General features: G+C 50.0%; 1 protein-coding gene across 2 annotated transcripts in view; it reads right to left on the bottom strand.

The window, feature by feature from the left end:
• Nucleotides 1-654: 654 nt before the first annotated feature.
• The window catches only part of DOC2B (double C2 domain beta), a 32,946-nt gene continuing 14,315 nt past the window's right edge, over nucleotides 655-19,285 (bottom strand). Inside the window, exons 6-10 of one of the 2 annotated variants that reach the window (XR_007146953.1) lie at nucleotides 17,340-17,497; nucleotides 5,949-6,030; nucleotides 4,925-5,021; nucleotides 3,388-4,244; nucleotides 655-2,258 (exon numbers count right to left, since the gene is read on the bottom strand). Coding sequence is in view for 1 of the 2 variants with exons in the window: in XM_047833261.1 (XP_047689217.1) it covers nucleotides 4,108-4,244; nucleotides 4,925-5,021; nucleotides 5,949-6,030; nucleotides 17,340-17,497 (474 nt within the window). In the remaining variant the exon portion in view is untranslated. Of the gene's footprint in view, nucleotides 4,245-4,924; nucleotides 5,022-5,948; nucleotides 6,031-17,339; nucleotides 17,498-19,285 lie in introns of both variants that reach the window. The other variant, XM_047833261.1, reaches the window with a different exon arrangement.

Here is a 19,285-nt window from a genome sequence, read left to right on the forward strand (position 1 = left end):
TGTGGAGAGCACTTAAATCTTTAAAAAAAAAAAAAAAAACAACCCTCATTCCATTTTGAGTATCTCCATAGTTCCCTCCCTCAGCCCCCTCCAAATTTTAGCTCAAAAGTCACCTTTGGAGGGCCACCTCACCTTATTTAAGCCCAACCTCTCCCTCCCATCCCACCTTATTCCTTTTATGTCCTTTTTGTCATTAAAAAAGTAATCTGTACTCTCACTGTGGGGCTCAAACTCATGAGCCTGAGATCGAGTTGTGTGCTCCAGCGACCGAGCCAGCCAGATGCCCCTATTGTCATCTTTGAACATGCTATGTTTACTGTTTGTTGGCTGTCTTGATGATGAATCTGACCCACCAGTGCCTGGTGGTGGAGTTAATACTTCACAACTGTTTGTCGATTGAGTGGATGACAGCGTAAAGTCTTGGGAGGCATGAGATGAATCCTAGTTGTGTCACTTACAAGCTGTGTGATTCAGCACATTTTAACCTGAGACTTAGTTTTCCCGTCTGTAACCGGAGACCTACCTCTCATGAGTTCTTTGTGAAGAGTTAAAGGAGACAATGTGCTGAATGAGCCTCAGTTGCCATTCTCTCATTCTTTCCGGTCCTACCAACTCTATTTAAAGGAGTCTCCCAAGCCAATTGACTTGCAGTGAACGTTTTCATTTACTTTGGATTATAGGTCGTTATAAATATTAACAAATAAGACTTAAAAAGGACACCTTCGAGTAGGTCAGACGATAGTACAAAAATTGTGTGTGGGGCTGCAGTTTAAGGACCTTATCTGCAGCCACCACATGGTAGCAAAACGGTGTTAAGCAGTGCACGAGAGTCTGCGTCGACGACAGCCAGAGTCCATGCATCGGGAGGTTCTCTCGGTTTGAGAAAAAACAAACAGTAGGACATGCACGGGCCGGGAGGTGCAGTTCCTCGCTCTTGCCGCTAGGGGTCAGGAGGTTACCGCTTCAGGGTTGGAAGACGGGTCCCGTCTGGGATTGATTGGCTAGTGGTGGCGGTGGGAGGTGGGGGTGGAGGAGGATGCAGCGTGCTGTCGGGCGACTTCCTGGTTACTGACACCAAACTTTGGAATGACTTTGTGGTGGTGGTTGGTAGGGAGGGGCGTCAACTTTCCAGTCTTAGACCAGAGGAAAGATGCCAGTTTGGGGCCAAAGGCAGAGATGATACTGCAGCTTCCCAAAGAGCTTTTTCTTCAGCAGATACAATCTGCGAGGGGTCCAGAGCAGTGCCAGGGTCTTGGTGAAGATTCCCTCCTCCCTGGGGGTAAGCGCGTGGGGTGGGGGGGGGGGCATTCCTAAGCACCCCACCCTCCACTGGGGCTGTCTGTCGAGAAGATCCATCTTTTATCCTGACTGTCCCTGGTCACGAGGGACCATCTTTCAGGACCAAGTCTACCCTTGTACAGGCTGGGGCAGTAAAAGAGCCCCAAGTGGGCTCCTCGCATTTACTGGGCCTCTGTTTTCCCACTGTCTAATAAGGTAGTTGTTGAGACTCCCAGCCCCTTCTAGCCTTGCCATTCAGTTCAGTATCTTCACAGAAAGTCTGTGGGGTTTTCTGAATGAGGCCCTCCAAGGGGCAAAGCTAAGAAAAAGCTAAGATACCCAGGGCTCACCCAGACAGGAGGCCTCTCCAAAATAGGCCATCTCTTTGCTCCCCAAAGGTTCCCCCACGCCAGCCTTGTGGTTAAAAGAGGAACCCTTGCCTGAGCCCCTGTGAGGAGCACGGCCTGGCCCATGGACTCAGAGCCCAGGGAGGGATGGATAGCTGAGCTCTCGGCCTGGACTGTGGGGACCTCTGGGGAAGCTCTGAATGGCAGAAGTGATTTCAAAGCTATCTAGCAGCTGAGGCAGCAGGACTGCCGTGGTCCTACCCCTTCACCATGCACCAGACCCTACCGAGTCTGCTATCTGCTGAACCCTCCAGAAGCCCGGAGGCAGAGGCCCAGAGAGTACGATCTCCCAGACAACCAGACCATGTGGCAGTCACAGGACCTGGGCTGAGTCCTGGTTTGCCCTTTCCCAGCTGTGTGCCACTGACAGACTACACAGCCTCTCTGAATTTCAGCTTCTTCGTCTGTCAAATGAGGACAACAAACCCACCCCATAGAATTGTGAGGATTCATTGCGAAAGTGCACGTAAAACTCTTAACATACACAAAGCTACCTTAAAGACAGGAAAACCAAGGCTCCGTGACCAGCAAAAGTTTTCCAGCTGCCGTTTGGGGGCTGGAATCCTGTTCAACCTGCAAAGTGGGAAAGGGCTGATGGGCACTTGGTGGAATTCGAATCATCACCTCAGGCCTCAGATGGTGATGTGCTTTGTGTCTGCAGCAGGCAAGAGTGAGCCCTAGGCAGGCAGCTTACAGGATGGACCTCTTGTGTAGGAGTCCAGCACCCTACTTCCATTGTGTCCATAGCTCTGGGCTGGTGGTGAGGCAGGGGCCATGAAGCCCGGCCTTTGCTAGCTGTGGTAGGGCAGGAAGGCCTCAGGCAGGTCACTTTCCCTCTCTGGGCTTCTGTTTTATCCATCAGCGCAGTGATGGGACAAACACAGAAATTCCCTGGTTTTGCATTAGTTCATACAGCAGCCTTGAAGGCCCCTGGGTAGGCAGGAAAAGTTTGGGGCTTCATACCTGGGCCCTAAGATTCCAATGCCCTCAACCTGACTCAGCGTGCAAGGCCCACCAAGCAGGGTGTCTCAGCCCTTGGAGGGAGAGGAACCAGCCTCACAGGTCTTCCCAGAAATGAGGCCCTGGACTGCCACCCAGCACTCTGAAAGGAACATCAGTGGCCACAGTAGGGCCAGGATGTAGGGCACTCATCTGGGCCTTTCACTTCCTAGCCCTGAACTCAGAAGTGGGGGGTGGGTGAAGGAAGAGGGTGAGGATGGGGACTTTTTGCTTCGTGAAAAAGGGAAGAGGGACTCTTCGGGACTAGAGCTGGCCTCAGGCTTAAGCTGGTAATGAGAGGCTGGATCCATCCTCCAGGTTCTTAGGAAGGAGAGAGATTAAAGGTAGGAGAACTGGGTCTGAGGACTGAACTTGACCCTGACCCATCACTTCCCTCCTATGAACTGGGGTAAGCCTGGCAGGAAGGGATGGGGTGAGAGCAGGGCTGGGTGACATCACCCCTACCCCCATGCCTGTCCTAATAAACCCTGTCTCCAGAGTGAGACCCCACATCTTGCACAGTGATCCTTGACCCAATCACCATACTCTCCCCTCCAGGCCTTTGTAGATCATTTCCACTGCACACAGTGCCTTTCCTCTATCTGCCTAGAAACCCATTCATCCTTCAAGGCCTTGCTGAGGCATCACCTCCTCCAGGAAGCCCTCCCAGCCTCCCAGCAGAGTCAGAATCCATGGCACTCACCAGTTATGTCAACCTGGCCTTGGCATTCCTCACTCCCTGTTGTAATGGTTTCTAGTTCCCTGATTAGACCAGGAACTCTGAGGGTAGGCCCTGGTTCTCATTCTTCTCCAGCGGCTCATGGAATTATTGAAGTGCTTGCCAATTGCCCATGTTCAGTGAGCTTGTAGGAACTTGACCATTCTTGCTCTCAGGTCAGCTTTTCTCCTTCTGCCCAGTAATGCCAGAGACGAACGGTTGCAGTAAGAGCCTCCTTTTGGGAATAAACTTCTCCAACTCTTCCCTTCATGCCTCTTTCTCCCTAATGTCCCTCAGGAGTTCTCCCTGGCCCCACCAAGGCCAAGGCGCCCCTGCACTCCTGTTCTCTCCACCTGGGGTCCCCGTGACTTACTACTGACCTCAAATAGGGTCCTCAGCCCCTGGACGGCCCCCTTCCCTTCCCTGGGGTGGGTGCTGAGGCCAAGGTCCTCTCCCATCTCCTGCCCTCTTGGGCCCCAGGGGGCTGGAAGCAGGCCCAGCTTTCTGGCCTTGCTCTCCCTTGGAGTGGCTAGGTCCTCCACAGCCTCCAAGCGGGGGCTGCAGTGGCTCTGTGTCTGAGCAGCATCCTGGATCTCCCCCAAGATGAGGGCCAAGGCCCTTGGTGGCAGCTGAGGAAGCCCAGGGCCAGGCTGGTGCTGGGCCAGGTGACAGGCAGGGGCGGGTGCGGCAGCAGGTGGGGGCTGGTCAGTCGCTGAGCACAGCCCCTGGGAGTTCATTGGTGAGCGTGTGCCAGCGCTCGATCCGCTTGTCCTTGTTCTTCAGGCAGTCGAACCAGTGCTTCAGGCGCTCGCCCTTAGCATTGATGCCCAGAACCACGCCTCCTGCAAGAAGGGAACGGAAGGAGTAGCAAGGGACATGGTGACCTTCTGACTCCCAAGGGCCTGGGGGCAGCGGTTCCCATAAGACTAACCTTCTTGAACCAGTGCCCCCCACCCCAAAACCACCCCCTCCAGGGCTGGACCCTCCACCCTGCCCACTGGGCTCTGAGGGTGAGCAGTGGTTTGACTACCACACCACACTCTTAGCCTGACCCCCATCCCCACTGCGAAACCAGAGCCCTGGGATCCTGTCCTTCCCCTCTCTAGGGCCAGAGCAGTGCTGGGGGTAAGGTGTGGTCATGTCTTAGGAGCCGAGGGATGGAGGCAGCTCTACTCTGCACAGTCACAACGCTGATGCCGACGCCCACCAGGAATTCAGGGCCCCGAGGGCTCCGAGTCCAGCCCAAAGCACTGACCATCTTCATCTCTCACCACTGCTCCACACAGGCTGGTGTGTGACCCTCCCAGACCCCTTTCCCTCTCTGGGCCTATCTATTCCTCTGTCACATGGAGTCAGGCTGGGTAAAGTCTGAGGCCCCTTGTGCCTGGGGCCAGATAGTCTGGGGAAAGCCGGGGCCATAGAGGCTAGGAAGCAGAGGCTGTGGCCTGGATTCAGGGTTGCTGTCCTCTGCGAACCCAGAATAGGCATGTGGCTAAAGGACATTCTCATTGTGTCCTCTTACCAATGAAATCGTTGGATTTTCCAATGTCATAATCCCAAACAGTGACTTCCAGGGTCTTCTTCGCCAGGTCCCCATGCTTAATCTCGTAACAGAATTCCTGGTGGTCAGAAGAAGAGAGTCAGGGCCAACACCACGGGGTCTGGAACCTGGCCAGTGGCCAGGAAGGCTCTGGGGGTGCAGTGAGGGGTGAATGAATGGAGGGAGAAAGGAAGGGAGAGGGGGAGGGGTGGATGGGAGGGTGATCAGTGCTCAGTGGTAGATGGTGGCAGATCCTCACCTATTCCACCCACTTCTGCCCGAGAACCTGGCTGGGGTCCTCAAGGTCCCCTGCTCTCCAACCTGCCTGGTTCCTCTGTCACTGAAGCTGCTCTCTCCAGATCCCCAGGAGCCTCATTATCACCAAATCAACACACTTGGCAACCTTAGCATGCTTGACCACTCTTGGGTCTGGCTCTGTTGACCACTCCCTGCCTTGTGAAAAGTCTCTCCCCCACAGCTTCCGGGATCATCTGACATCTGGTATCCCCTTCACTCTCTGAAAGCATCTCCTTGGTCTCCTCTGCCTGCCCCTCAGTCATGCGGGCTCTTCCCTAGGCCCCTCTGCTCCTCTCCATATGCCCCTCCCCCCCGAGCTGAAGACCTTGGGATCCACCCGGAGCAGACCTTCTCAAGGCCCTGGGACATCTCAAATCCTCACACCCACCAGAGCTTTCTCCATCTCGCTTGTACCTCCCCTCTTGTTGTCGGGTCCCCCCCTTCCACCACCACATCCTCATGGCCACAGTCCCAATCAGCTGGATCCTCTGAAGAGCTTTCCGGGATTCCTTGCATCTCCACCTGCACCACTTTGGCTTGGTCCAGCCTGGCCTTGCCTCTCCCCACCTCTCATGGTTAGGGGCTCTCCTGTTGGTCCCTCCCCACCCCTCAGTTTCCACAGTAACCCTTGGAAAAGCCAGTCTCTCCAGCAAACCCTGCCCTGAGGGAGAGCAAGCAGCTTCCCAGCAGCTTCACCAGCCCCTCATACCTCGTTGAACTCGGGGTTCAGGGTCTTCTTCTTTACTGCCGTCTTGTGTTTGGATTTCTTGTCCACATCTGGCTTCAGGTATCTGGAATTAGAACCAACAAATGGGCAGAGGGTGGGGAGAAGCTAAGGGGACAGACAGAGCCAGCAGGGCTTGGAAAAGCCTTTTGTTCTGGAGAGACATCCCTGGGCCCCCCATTCATACTAACCATGGGACACCCCAGCACTACTTTGTGTCCAAGGTTAGTGGTCATCTGCAGTGGGAGGAGAAGCAAGCGGTTCCTTTGTCACCTAGACTTCTGTCCCCACGCCCATTTCGGAAGTTAACCACAGAGTCCCCTTCTCCCCTAGAGGTTTTTCCTGGTTTCTGGAAGTCTAATGTTCATAAAGCTTACATTTCCCACCAGAAAAAAAACATTTTTAGCAGCATTGGTCCCTTGTTAGTTTAAATAGCAGATTTATCAAGATATAATTCACATACTATGAATATCATCTTTCTAAAGTATGTGAAGTATAGTATATAATTATACAGGTGCTATATATAGCATACAACGTAATAGTCTATTCCCAGATTATACAACCATTGCCTCTGCCTCACTGGAGCTTTGAGGAAGTTACAACAGTGCTTTCTGTAGGGAGAGTGAAGCCTGGCGTAGGAGCCAGTTCCTTTATAAGGAACTAATACCTAGACTTTGATACAGAAGGACTGCTTTCATCAGGCTCAGAGAGGTAGAGGGACTTGCCAGGCCACACAGCTGCCCAGCACAGGGCTGGTGCTCACAACCCAGGACAGGAGTTCCTTTGCAGAACTGCTCACCCTGTCCCTGCAGAGACATTTGAGTGAGAACTGTCCTTCCCCTGCTGAGAGTTCTTTGGGCATGAGGACTACATCTGTCTCACTCACCACCAGCTTCCTGGCACCCTGCTTGGGGCTCAGTACACTGGGTAGGTCAACAAACACCTGCTGAATGAATGCATGAATTCCTAGAAGTGACATTACCCGCCCAAAGGTACACACGTATCAAGTTTCTTGCTTCATTGTGCCAAACTGTCCTCTGGAAAGGCTGTATGGATGATGCATCGTACCCTCAACAAAGCTGAGTATGGCCGCCTTAAAACTCCTTGCTGGTTTGCAATCATCTCTTGGACATCAGTCTTAGCAATGTATTTATGGATGGGTCTCCTCAGGCAAGGGAAACAGAAGCAAAAATAAACTACTGGGACCATACCAAAATAAAAAGCTTGTACACACAAAGGAAACCATTAGTAAAATGAAAAAGACAACTTACTGAAAGAGAGAAAATACTTGCAAATGATAGATCTGAGAAGGGGTTAATACCCAAAATATATTAAAAATTTTTTAACATTTATTTTTGAAAGACAGAGCAGGGAAGGGGCAGAGAGAGGAAGACAGAGGATCAGAAGTGGGCTCTTCACTGATAGCAGAGAGCCCAATGTGGGGCTCAAACTCACAAACCATGAGATCATGACCTGAGCCCAAGCTGGATGCTTAGCCGAGTCACCCAGGTGCCCTTAATACCCAAAATATATAAAGAACTTACACGCTCAACACCAAAATCCCCCAAATCTGATTAAAACATGGGCAGGGAACCTGAATAGACATTTTTCTTTAAAAATAAGATTTAAAAAAAAAACCTGTAAAGTTTATTTATTTTGAGAGAGAGGGAGCACATGAGTGAGAGAGGCAGGGAGAGAGGGAAAGAGAATCCCAAGCAGGCTCTGCACTGTCAGCGCCGAGCCTGATCCAGGGCTTGGACTCACGAGCCATGAGATCATGACCTGAGCAGAAATCAAGAGTTGGATGCTTAACCAACAAAGCCACCCAGGCGCCCCTAAGTAGACATTTTTCTGAAGCAAGTATACAGATGGCCAACAGATACATGAAATCAATAATCATCATGGGAGTATAAATCAAAACCACCAGGAGATACCACCTTACACCTGTCAGAAATGGCTAGCGTCAAATAGACAAGAAGTAAGTGTTGCTGAAGATGTGATGAGGAACACCCATTCCTTGTTGGTGGGAATGCCAACTGGTGCAACCACTGTGGAAAACAGTATGGACGTTACTCAAAAGAGTAAAAGTAGAAATACCATATGATCCAGTAATTCCATTACTGAGTATTTACCCAAAGAAAACAAGAACACTAATTCAAAAAGGTATGGATATTCCCGTGTTTACTGAAGCATTATTTACAATAGCCAAATTATGGAAGCAACACGAGTATTCACTGATGATGAATGGATAAAGAAAATGTGGTATATGTATGTATATGCGTGTGTGTGTGTGTATATATATATATATTTGTTCTATATATACACAAGGGAATATTAACCCTAAAAAAATGAGAGCTTTTCATTTGTGTCAACATGGATAGACCTAGAGAGTATTATACTAAGCGAAATAAGTCAGAGAGAGAAGTACCATATTCTTTCCCTTACATGCAAAATCTGAAAACCAAAGCAAATGAGTAAAAAACCAGAAACATCCTCATAAACCGAAACAAACTGGTAGTTGCCAAAGGGGAGGGACAGGAAGGAAGGGACAGGTAAAACCGGTGAATGGAATTAAGAGGTACAGATTTCCAGTTATTTAAAAAAAAAAAAAAATCCTTGCTGGCTTGAAAGGCAGCAAGTGTGATATATCATTGTTGGCTTTTTCAGTTGTGGTTTTTATTACATAAAAAAACACTAGTTCGTTATAGGAACACTAGAAGATACGTACTGAAGAAAGTTGGAGGTGGGAAAGAGAAATGAAGACGTAGATCCACACAAAAACCTGTTTAGCAGTGCTATGCAGTTTATCAATAACTGGAAACTCACAAAAACCAACAGGAAACAATGAACAAAATGCAAGTAAGTACACACCTATCAATAATTACTTTAAATCTACATGGTCTAGGGGCGCCTGGGTGGCTCAGTCGGTTAAGCGGCCGACTTCGGCTCAGGTCATGATCTCGCGGTCCGTGAGTTCGAGCCCCACGTCGGGCTCTGTGCTGACAGCTCAGAGCTTGGAGCCTGTTTCAGATTCTATGTCTCCCTCTCTCTGACCCTCCCCCGTTCATGCTCTCTGTCTCAAAAATAAATAAATGTTAAAAAATAAATAAATTTACATGGTCTAAATGCTTACAAGGCATGGGGTTACAGAATGGATAAAAAAAAGGGAAAAAAAAGACTTATCTATAAGCTGCCTAGAAGGGACTCAGTTCAGACTTAAAGACACAGACTGAAAATGAGGGGATGGAAAAAGAAATTACATGCAAATGGAAGTGGGGGTGGGGGGAAAGCTGGGGTAGCAATACTTGCATCAGACAAAACAGACTTTAAAACAGAGACAAAGAAGGGCAGTATATAATAAGGGGATCAGTCCTACAAGAAAATATGAGAGTTATAAATATGTATACACCCAACATTGTAGCATCTAAATACATAAAGACATAAATACTAACAGACATAAAGAACACAACTGACAGTAATACAGTAATAGTAGGTGACTAATACCCCAACAATTACATCAATGGATAGACCATCCAGGCAGAAAATCAATAAGGAAACTGTCTTTGAATGGCACATTAGACCAGCTGGAACATTCTCCAAGATTGATCACCCGTTAGACCACAAAACAAATCTCTATATTTAAGAAGACTGAAATCACATCAGACATTTTTCCCAACAATAAGAAACTAAAAATCAATTAAAAGAAAGAACTGGAAAAACCCACACACGGAGGATAAACAACATGCTACTAAACAACCAGTGGGTTAACAAAGAAATCAGACAAAAATTTTAAAAAAAATTTTTTTTTTTCAACGTTTATTTATTTTTGGGACAGAGAGAGACAGAGCATGAACGGGGGAGGGGCAGAGACAGAAGGAGACACAGAATCGGAAACAGGCTCCAGGCTCTGAGCCATCAGCCCAGAGCCTGACGCGGGGCTCGAACTCACGGACCGCGAGATCGTGACCTGGCTGAAGTCGGACGCTTAACCGACTGCGCCACCCAGGCGCCCCAGAAATCAGACAAAATTTAAAAATACATGGAGACAGGGCACCTGGGTGGCTCAGTTGGTTGAGCATCCAACTTCAGCTCAGGTCACGATCTCACGGTTTATGAGTTCGAGCCCCGCGTCCGGCTCTGTGCTGACACCTTAGAGTCTAGAGCCTGCTTTGGATTCTGGGTCTCCCTCTCTCTGTCTCTCCCCTGCTCATGCTCTGACTTTCTCTCTCAAAAATAAACATTAAAAAAATACATGGAGACAAAAATGAAAACACAATGGTCCAAAATCTTTGCGATGCAGCGAAAGTAGTTCTAAGAGAAATTGACAGAGATACAGTCCTACCTCAAGAAACAAGAAAAATCTCAAACAATCTAACCTTACACCCAAAGGAACTAGAAAAAGAACAAACAAAGCCTAAAGTTAAAAGAAGGAAATAATAAAGATCAGAGTGGAATAAATGAAATAAAGACTTAAAAACAGGAAAATACCAGTGAAACTAAGGGCTGTTGTTTAAAAAGATAAACAGGGGCACCTGGGTGGCTCAGTCAGTTAAGCACCTGAACACAGAGCCCATAATTCTTTCTTTTTTGAAATATTTTGAAAGCAAGTGAGCGAGCAGGGGAAGGGTACAGAGAGAGAAGGAGACAGAGAGTCCCAAGCAGTTTCTGCATGGTCAGTGCAGAGCCCAACATGGGGCTCAAACTCACAAACCATGAGATCATGACCTGAGGTGAAATCAAGAGTCTGATGCTTAACCAACTGAGCCACCCAGGTGCCCTTAGAGAGCCCATAGTTAAACCCATGCTTATATGGGTTAATTAATATACAACAAAGGAGGCAAGAATATATAGTGGGGAAAAGATGGTCTCTTCAATAAGTGATAGTGGGAAAACTGGACCACTTTTTTTTTTTTTAACACCCTGTACAAAAATAAACTCAAAATTGATTAAAGACTTAAAATATAAGACCTGCAACCATAAAACTCCTAGAAGAAAACAGAAGTAGTAATCTCTCGGACGTCAGCCTCTGCCACATTTTTCTAGATATGGCCCCTCAGGCAAGGGAAACAAAAGCAAAAAAAAAAAAAAAAAACTATAGGGACTACATCAAAATAAAGATTATTTGTGCAGTAAAGGAAATCACCAACAAAATGAAAAGACAACCTACTGAAAGAAAGAAATTTGCAAATGATATATCCATTATCACGGTTAAATCCAAAATATATAAAGAATTTGTGCAACTCAACACTAAAAAAAAAAAGCCGATTAAAAGTGGGTAGAATAGATTGTTGTTTTATTTCAAAGAAGACACACAGCTAGCTAACAGAAACACGGGAAGATGCTCAACATCAGTCATCATCAGAAAGATGCAAATCAAACCCACGAGATATCATCTCACACCTGTCAGAATGACTAGTATGAAAAAGACAAGAAATAACAAGTATTGACAAGGATGTGGAGAAAAAGCAACTCATGCACATTGGTGGGAATGTAAATTGGTGCAGCCACTGTGGAAAATTGTATGGAGGTTCCTCAGAAAATACCTAGGGGAGGGGGAGATACAGGCTTCCAGTAAAATGAGTAAGTCACGAGAATAAAAGACACGACATAGGGAATATAATCAGCGATATTGTAATAGCGTTGTATGGTGACAGAGGGTAGCTACAGTTGTGGTGGGCAAAGCGTAATATATGCACGTGTTGAATCACTGTGTTGCACACCTGAAACTCACGTAACATCGTGTGTCAACTATCCCTCAATAGTGAATAAATAGAATGTGGAAAAAAAAAAGAAATAGTAGATGATCCAGTAATCCCATTACCGGGTATTTATCCAAAGAAAATGAAAACGCTAATTTTAAAAGATGCGTGTACCTGTGTGTTCATTGCAGCATTATTTACAACAGTCAAGATATGGATAGATGAATGGATAAAGAGGTGACACAGACACGCACGAATATTACTCGGCCATAAAAAAGAAGGAGATCTTGCCATTTGCAACAACATAGATGGACCTAGAGAGTACGAAGCTAAATGAAATAGGTCAGAGAAAGACAAACCATGTGAAGTCACTCATGTGAAATCTAAAGAATAAAACAAGCGAACAAAGAAACAGACCCATAAACACAGAGAACAAAACTGGTGGCTGCCAGAGGGGTGGGGGTGGGGGTTCGGGCAAAACTGGGGACGGGATGTGGGAGACACAGGTTTCCAGGTATGGAAGGAGTACAGGGACAAAAGGCACAGCATAGGGAATATAGTCAAAGGTATTGTAATAGCATTGTATGGTGACAGGGTAACGTTGTGGGTCAATTATACTCAAAAAAAAAAAAAAAAAAAAAAAAGGAAACCAAAACATGCTTCAACCTAAAGGGGAACTGAGCAACAACTTGTGGTTTCTCTAGGTGATGAATGACTATCTGGTAATAAGAAAGACCAAACTACGGGTGCTCGTGATCATGTGGGTAAATCTCCAATGCGCTATGCTACATGAAAGAAGTTAGGTTTAAAAGGCAACATGCTGAAAGGTTACCTTTAAAACAAAGTGTGGAGGGGCACCTGGGTGGCTCAGTCAGTTAAGCATCCGACTCTTGATCTCAGCTCAGGTCATGATCTCACTGTTCGTGGCTTCGAGCCCCGCATCAGGCTCCGTGCTGACAACACCAAGGCAGCTTGAGACTCCGTTTGTCCCTCTCTCTCTGCCCCTCCTGTGCATGCATGTGCTCGCTCTCTCTCTCTCTCTCAAAATGAATATAAGTGCACTTTAAAAAAAAAAAAAAAAAGGCCGGAAAAGGCAAAACTGTTGGGAATGAAAACAAATCTGTGGTTGCCTAGGGCTGGGGGAACTTTCTGGGGTGACAGAGGTATTCCCTATCTTGACTGCGGTGGTGAGAACAAGATTGTATGTAGCAGTTAAACTTCAAAAGGGGAGAAACTTACAGCGTGTAAATTATACCTCACTAAATCTGACTTTTAATCCATCATAGGAACCTGGAATTCCTGTCAACTTGGCAGGTGGACACAGAGCCAGATTTTCAGATTTCACGCCACTTTGGCTTTGGATTGGCTTTCCTCCCGTACCGGAGCTCTAGCACCCCAGATACAAGTGAAGGCACTTTGTTGCCCTCCCCAGTCCCTTCCCCCTCCTCCCTGCCTCCCCAGAGACCACCACTGCTAGGACATTCTCTGCAGGGTTGGAGATCTACAAATGTCCAGAAACAGTATCGTGCTGTATATTTGAGATCTACAGATGTTCAGAAACACTGTTCTCAAGTTTGCTTTGGGGATCAGCATGTTTGGATAGCTGTCCATGTTAATTTATCTAGCCTGAATTTATTCATTTTAACTGCACGCTACTTCATTACACGCATATGCCACATTTTATTAATCTATTCTTCTGCTGATGAATGCGTGGCTATTTCGAGTGTACTGCTATGCCAAGCAATGCTGCAAAAATCATCCTCTCACCCGTACGTGGGTTTCTAGGATACAAAACCTGGGAGGGAAATAATGCAGCCACAGGGTGCCCACATTTGCCTAGTTGACTGGATATGGCTGACTTTTCCTCCAGTGGTTATGGAGAGTCTCCTGATTATCTTCTGTATGGTTATGGCATTTCCTCTCACAGTAATCTTTAATCTGCTGGAAATCACGGTTTTGCTAGTGATTGAGGTGGGGACCCAAATCACTGTTTTTTTTTCCTTATTTTATTATTTGAGAGATGGAGAGACACAGCCTTGGATAGGGGCATGCAGAGAGAGAGGGAAAGAGAGAATCCAAAGCAGGTTCAGCATGGTCAGTTATGGAGCCTGACACAGGACTCGAGCTCATGAACTGTGAGATCACAGCCTGAGCAGAAATCAAGAGTCCAGCACCCCTCAAATCACTGTTTATGTGGAAAACCAGTAGCCCCTGCACCATGTGACCCAGGTCAGCTTCCCATTATACCTGGCCCTGCTGCTGGGCCTGATGGCATTGAAGTTCTAAATAGTAGCTCTACTAAAATATGATTCAGGGGCGCCTGGGTGGCTCAGTCAGTTAAGTGTCCGACTCTCGATCTCGGCTCGGGTCATGATCTCACAGTCGAGATCGAGCCCCGTTGTCAGGCTCTGTGCTATACGTGACGCCTGCTCGAGATTCTCCCTCTCTGCCCCTCCCCTGCTCATGCTCTCTCGAAAAAAAATATGATCCACACATTATATAACACACTGTTTTTAAAACATACAATTGGGAGCACCTGGCTGGCTCAGTCAGTGGAACAGAGGACTCTTGATCTCAGGGTCGTGAGATCCATGTCGGGTATGGTGCCTACTTAAAAAAAAAAAAAGTACAAAAAATGGTTTTTAATATATTCAGAGCTGGGCAACCATCACAGTCAATTTTAGAACATTTTCGTCACCTGGGAAAGAAATGCAGTACCTGTTAGCAGTCACTCCCCATTTCCCCCCAACCTCCTTCCAGCCCCGCCAACTACCAATCGAATCTGTTCACTGTCTCTGTGGATTTGCCTATATATATATACACATAGTTTATTTATTTTGAGACAGAGAGAGATCACAAGCAGGGAAGGGGCAGAGAGAGAATCCCAAGCAGGCTCTGCACTGTCAGTACAGAGCCCGATGCAGGTCTCAAACTCCCAAACTGTGAGATCACGACCTGAACTGAAATCAAGTGTCCAACGCTTAATGGACTGAGCCACCCAGGAGCTCCCGTATTTGCCTATTTAAGGCTTTCGTATAAATGAAGTTCTACAATGTGTGGCTTCTTTTGTGTTTGGCTTCTCTCCCTTAGCATAATCTTTGCATGGTCTTTTCAAGGTTCGTACAGGTTATAGCATAGCCATAGTTTTATGGCTGAAGCCCGTCGCTCTGTGTAGCTATGCCACTGTTGGTCTATCCACTCATCAGCTGACGGACATTTAGGTGGTTTCGTTTTGTCCCCTGTGACTGATGCTGCTGTGAGCATTCATGTACCAGTGTTCGTGTGCACGTGTGTTTCCAGCTCTCGAGTGGACTTGGTGGATCACGTGGTGACTCCATGTTTAACTTCTGAGGAACCGCAGATGGTTTCCTGGAGTGGCTGTACCACATTTTATAATAAATAAAATCCTACTTACTTACTTTAAAATCTTAGTTTTTTTTTTTTAACCTAAGCTTACTTTTTTTTTTTAGTGTTTTATTTATTTTTGAGACAGAGACAGAGCATGAGCAGGGGAGGGGCAGACACAGAATCCAAAGCAGCCTCCAGGCTCTGAGCTGTCAGCACAGAGCCCGACGCGGGGCTTGAACTCACAAACTGTGAGATCATGACCTGAGCCGAAGTTGGCCGCTTAACCGACTGAGCCACCCAGGTGCCCCATTTTACTTGCTTATTTTTGAGAGCAAGAGACTATGTGGGGGAGAGGAGGAGGGGGAGGGGACTATGTGGGGGAGAGGAGGAGGGGGAGGGGACTATGTGGGGGAGAGGAGGAGGGGGAGGGGACTATGTGGGGGAGAGGAGGAGGGGGAGGGGACTATGTGGGGGAGAGGAGGAGGGGGAGGGGACTATGTGGGGGAGAGGAGGAGGGGGAGGGGACTATGTGGGGGAGAGGAGGAGGGGGAGGGGACTATGTGGGGGAGAGGAGGAGGGGGAGGGGACTATGTGGGGGAGAGGAGGAGGGGGAGGGGACTATGTGGGGGAGAGGAGGAGGGGGAGGGGACTATGTGGGGGAGGGGACTATGTGGGGGAGGGGACTATGTGGGGGAGGGGACTATGTGGGGGAGGGGACTATGTGGGGGAGGGGACTATGTGGGGGAGGGGACTATGTGGGGGAGGGGACTATGTGGGGGAGGGGACTATGTGGGGGAGGGGACTATGTGGGGGAGGGGACTATGTGGGGGAGAGGAGGAGGGGGAGGGGACTATGAGGGGGAGGGGACTATGAGGGGGAGGGGACTATGAGGGGGAGAGGAGGAGGGGGGAAGAGGGGGGAAGAGGGGGGAAGAGGGGGGAAGAGGGGGGAAGAGGGGGGAAGAGGGGGGAAGAGGGGGGAAGAGGGGGGAAGAGGGGGGAAGAGGGGGGAAGAGGGGGGAAGAGGGGGGAAGAGGGGGGAAGAGGGGGGAAGAGGGGGGAAGAGGGGGGAAGAGGGGGGGGGAGGGGGGGGGAGGGGGGGGGAGGGGGGGAGAGGGGGGGAGAGGGGGGGAGAGGGGGGGAGAGGGGGGGAGGGGGGGGGAGGGGGGGGGAGGAGAGAGAGAGAGAATATCCCAAGCTGCCTCCCCTGTGTCAGCACAGAGCCCAAAGCGGGGCTCGATCCCATGAAACATGATATCACACGTGACCTGAGCTGAAGTCAACAGTGGGATGCTTAACCAACTGAGTCACCCAGGCACCCCTAAAATCTTTAAAAGTAATCTCTACATCCAACGTGGGGCTCGAACTCACAACCCTAAGATCAAGAGTCACACACTTCACTGGCTAAGCTAGCCAGACATCCCTATAATAGGACCTTAAAAGTGACAGAAATCGAATGGAGGCTGATGGGAATGGTAGGTGGCCCCAGAATTGTGCCTGTGGCAGGCCTGGTCTCCCTAGGGTGTCAAGGCACCCCACGGCCCTTGGGGCTCCTCACTGTCCCCTCAGACCAGGCTCATCCCTCTTCTAGGCTTAGCTCCTCTATTCCTCTGCCTACACAGGAATGCCTCCCCTCTGCTGAGCCAAATTCCTGCCCGCGTCCCACCCTTCCAGAAATTCTCACTGTGAAAGCAAACGTCCATCATTTATTTGTAGCAGGCCCAAAGCACAGACGGTGCTCGCTGTGTGTCCCGCTTCCTCCCTGTCTTCAGGGCCACCAGCTCCTGCCTTCCCCTCCAAGCTAGGGTCACTGCATAGCCTGGCACAGGTGCATGATGGCCTTGCACACCCCCCACCGCCCCGAGTTAGGGTTTCTCTCCAGCACCGCCATGGGCCCCCTGGCAGGGTGGAGTGGACCCTGACGGGCACCTGTGGCACCAGCACGGGGCTGGGCACACACGGGCAGCCCTAAGTCCCAGCAGAGCTCCTGCTCTGGATCTCCATGCCCGTGCCGGGCCCGGCCCCTCCTCCAACCTGCTAACGGCCCCTCCTGAGGCCGCAGTCAAGGGCAAGTCCGAATGGGGTGTCAGGAGACAACCACGCTCTCTCTGCGTGACCCGGGAAGCCATTCAGATTCTCCAGGCCTCGGCTTCCTCCTCTGGGAGACGGGGCTGGTCAGACTTAATGCACAGAGTGGCCAAGAAGAGAACACGCTCCTGGGGGTGTGGCGCCCACCCTGCCTCGGGAGATGCTCTAGCGCTTGCCACGCCGCGCTCCCTTCCCGTGAGGTGAAAGGGGAAGGAGACGGCTGGCCCGGGCCGTTCACTCACGTCTTCACGTAGGGGTCCGAGTAGCCGTTGGCATCCATGGCGGCCAAGTGTGCACAGCGCACGATGCCGACCAGCAGGCCCTGCTTCTGCGAGCTGTACTTGAGGGAGATCAGGATGCGGCCCCGCTCCTCCAGGGACTTGTCTTCTGTCTTGTCCACCTGTGGGGCAGGCAGTCACCTGGCCGTCCTCACACGCTCCCACTCTCTCCCGCAGCCAGGGGCTACTGAAGCGGTCCACTGGCCCGGTGGGTGGGGAGGGGTCACCCTGGCCTCAGCCCCCCCCCCCCCACCGAAGGTACTTCCTGGAGCCTACAGGGTGGAGGGGGCAGCCCCCTTGGGGAGAGCCCGCATATAGCTTCGACATATTCCCGACCCCAAGCGGAACAGGGGGGCCCCTCCTGTGCCCTGGCCCCTGCCTGGGGCTGCCTCAGGGATCAGACCTCAACTGTAGGTCTCTCCATCTGCCCCCCCCGCCCCCCCCCCCCCCCGACTAGCCTGAGGGTTTCTACTCCCCACCCTCCTGAGAGCACGGTTCCCACTGTCTGGCTCCCACTCTTCTGGAACTTCTTCTCCCGACCCTCCATCCACCTGGACACACCCAGCTAGAGGCCCCAGGGTCCCTCCTTGGGCCTCTCTGGTAGGCTCCTCTCACTGAAGTCCCAGCCACATCCCTTTGCCCACGACGGTCCTCTGCCTGTCACTCAAGTGACATCCCGTGTGGTTCCTCATTGGCAGGGCTTCATGCCTACACCTCTCCGGAGATGGGACTCCCGTGAGGTGAGGGAAGGGCCACCACCCCTAACTCCCACACCCAGAGCAGACAGGACTAATTGGCCACCGAATTTACTCTAAGCTCAAAAGAGGCCTCAGCATCTTTCTCGACACAGCGTTGGACGGCTATTATTAACGGCCCAGACCAGGCACAGGGGTTTTAACCGTCTGCCACTCAGGCCTGGTGCTTTGTGTGTGATGGGCTCAGTAAACAGCAGGCTTGTGCTAGTTTGGGTGACAGGTGAACATGAAACGATACAGATGAGATTTTCAGCTGCTTTTTGGGGGGGGGTGGGGTTCATTATACACTGGGTTGTTTCATAGGAAGGCCATTGGATCGGGTATTGTTCAGTACTTACTGAGAACGAATAATGTTCACAGACCACGTAAAAACCTAAGATGTGCCATCAAAGCGTGTCTTTACTGCAGAGCACTGATCTTAAACTGCATTCCTTGGTTACCGCGTACCTGAGACCAGACCAGCGAGCGACTAGCAAATCCAAGCGAGGCTTGGCGACGCCCTGATCCCACCCCAAGCACAGGCACACGCGTACTCTCACGCAGCCACGTGCGTGGACACACGCATGTGCTCCACCTACTTGAGAACATGCCCACACGCACTTGTACACACACCCACATCCCTGCGTGCTCCCATCCCCACACAGCGGTTTGTCATGCCAGGGTTCACAATTCAGGAACACAGCCATACTGGGGTTGATATTGCCTTTTAGAAGTGACATAGACCATTCGGAAAAAGTGGGTTTTGGCTAGTGACTCGTGATAAAAAAGGTTATATCCATCCATCACTCAAATGTCTAGGAGTTGGAAAGAATGTGACGAGGGAATAAAATTTGATCAGGTTATGCAAAAAGGCAGAGTTGGGATCTTGGCCTCGGGCTGACTTTTTTTTCCAGGGCTGGACTAGGGCCAGCCTGCACGGAGCATTTGTCCCAGGGCCCGGGCCCTACCAGGGACGAGCCTTCCCCTTGCCCAGGCCTCTGGGGGGAAAATGCCCTGAAAGGGGGGTTGTGCCCTCAACACTAGGCTGCCGGAGGGTCTCAGGGTCCTGGGGCCCTCTGGCCAATGCCTCCCACCAGCTCTTCTGAACAGGGTGAAGGCCAGGCCTCCAAGAGCTGGGAAGGGGATTGGGGGGGTGGTGAGGGAGGAGAGGGGAAG

The sequence above is a fragment of the Prionailurus viverrinus genome, chromosome E1, assembly GCF_022837055.1.
Source record: "Prionailurus viverrinus isolate Anna chromosome E1, UM_Priviv_1.0, whole genome shotgun sequence".
In the NCBI taxonomy this organism is placed as follows: Eukaryota; Metazoa; Chordata; class Mammalia; order Carnivora; family Felidae; genus Prionailurus; species Prionailurus viverrinus.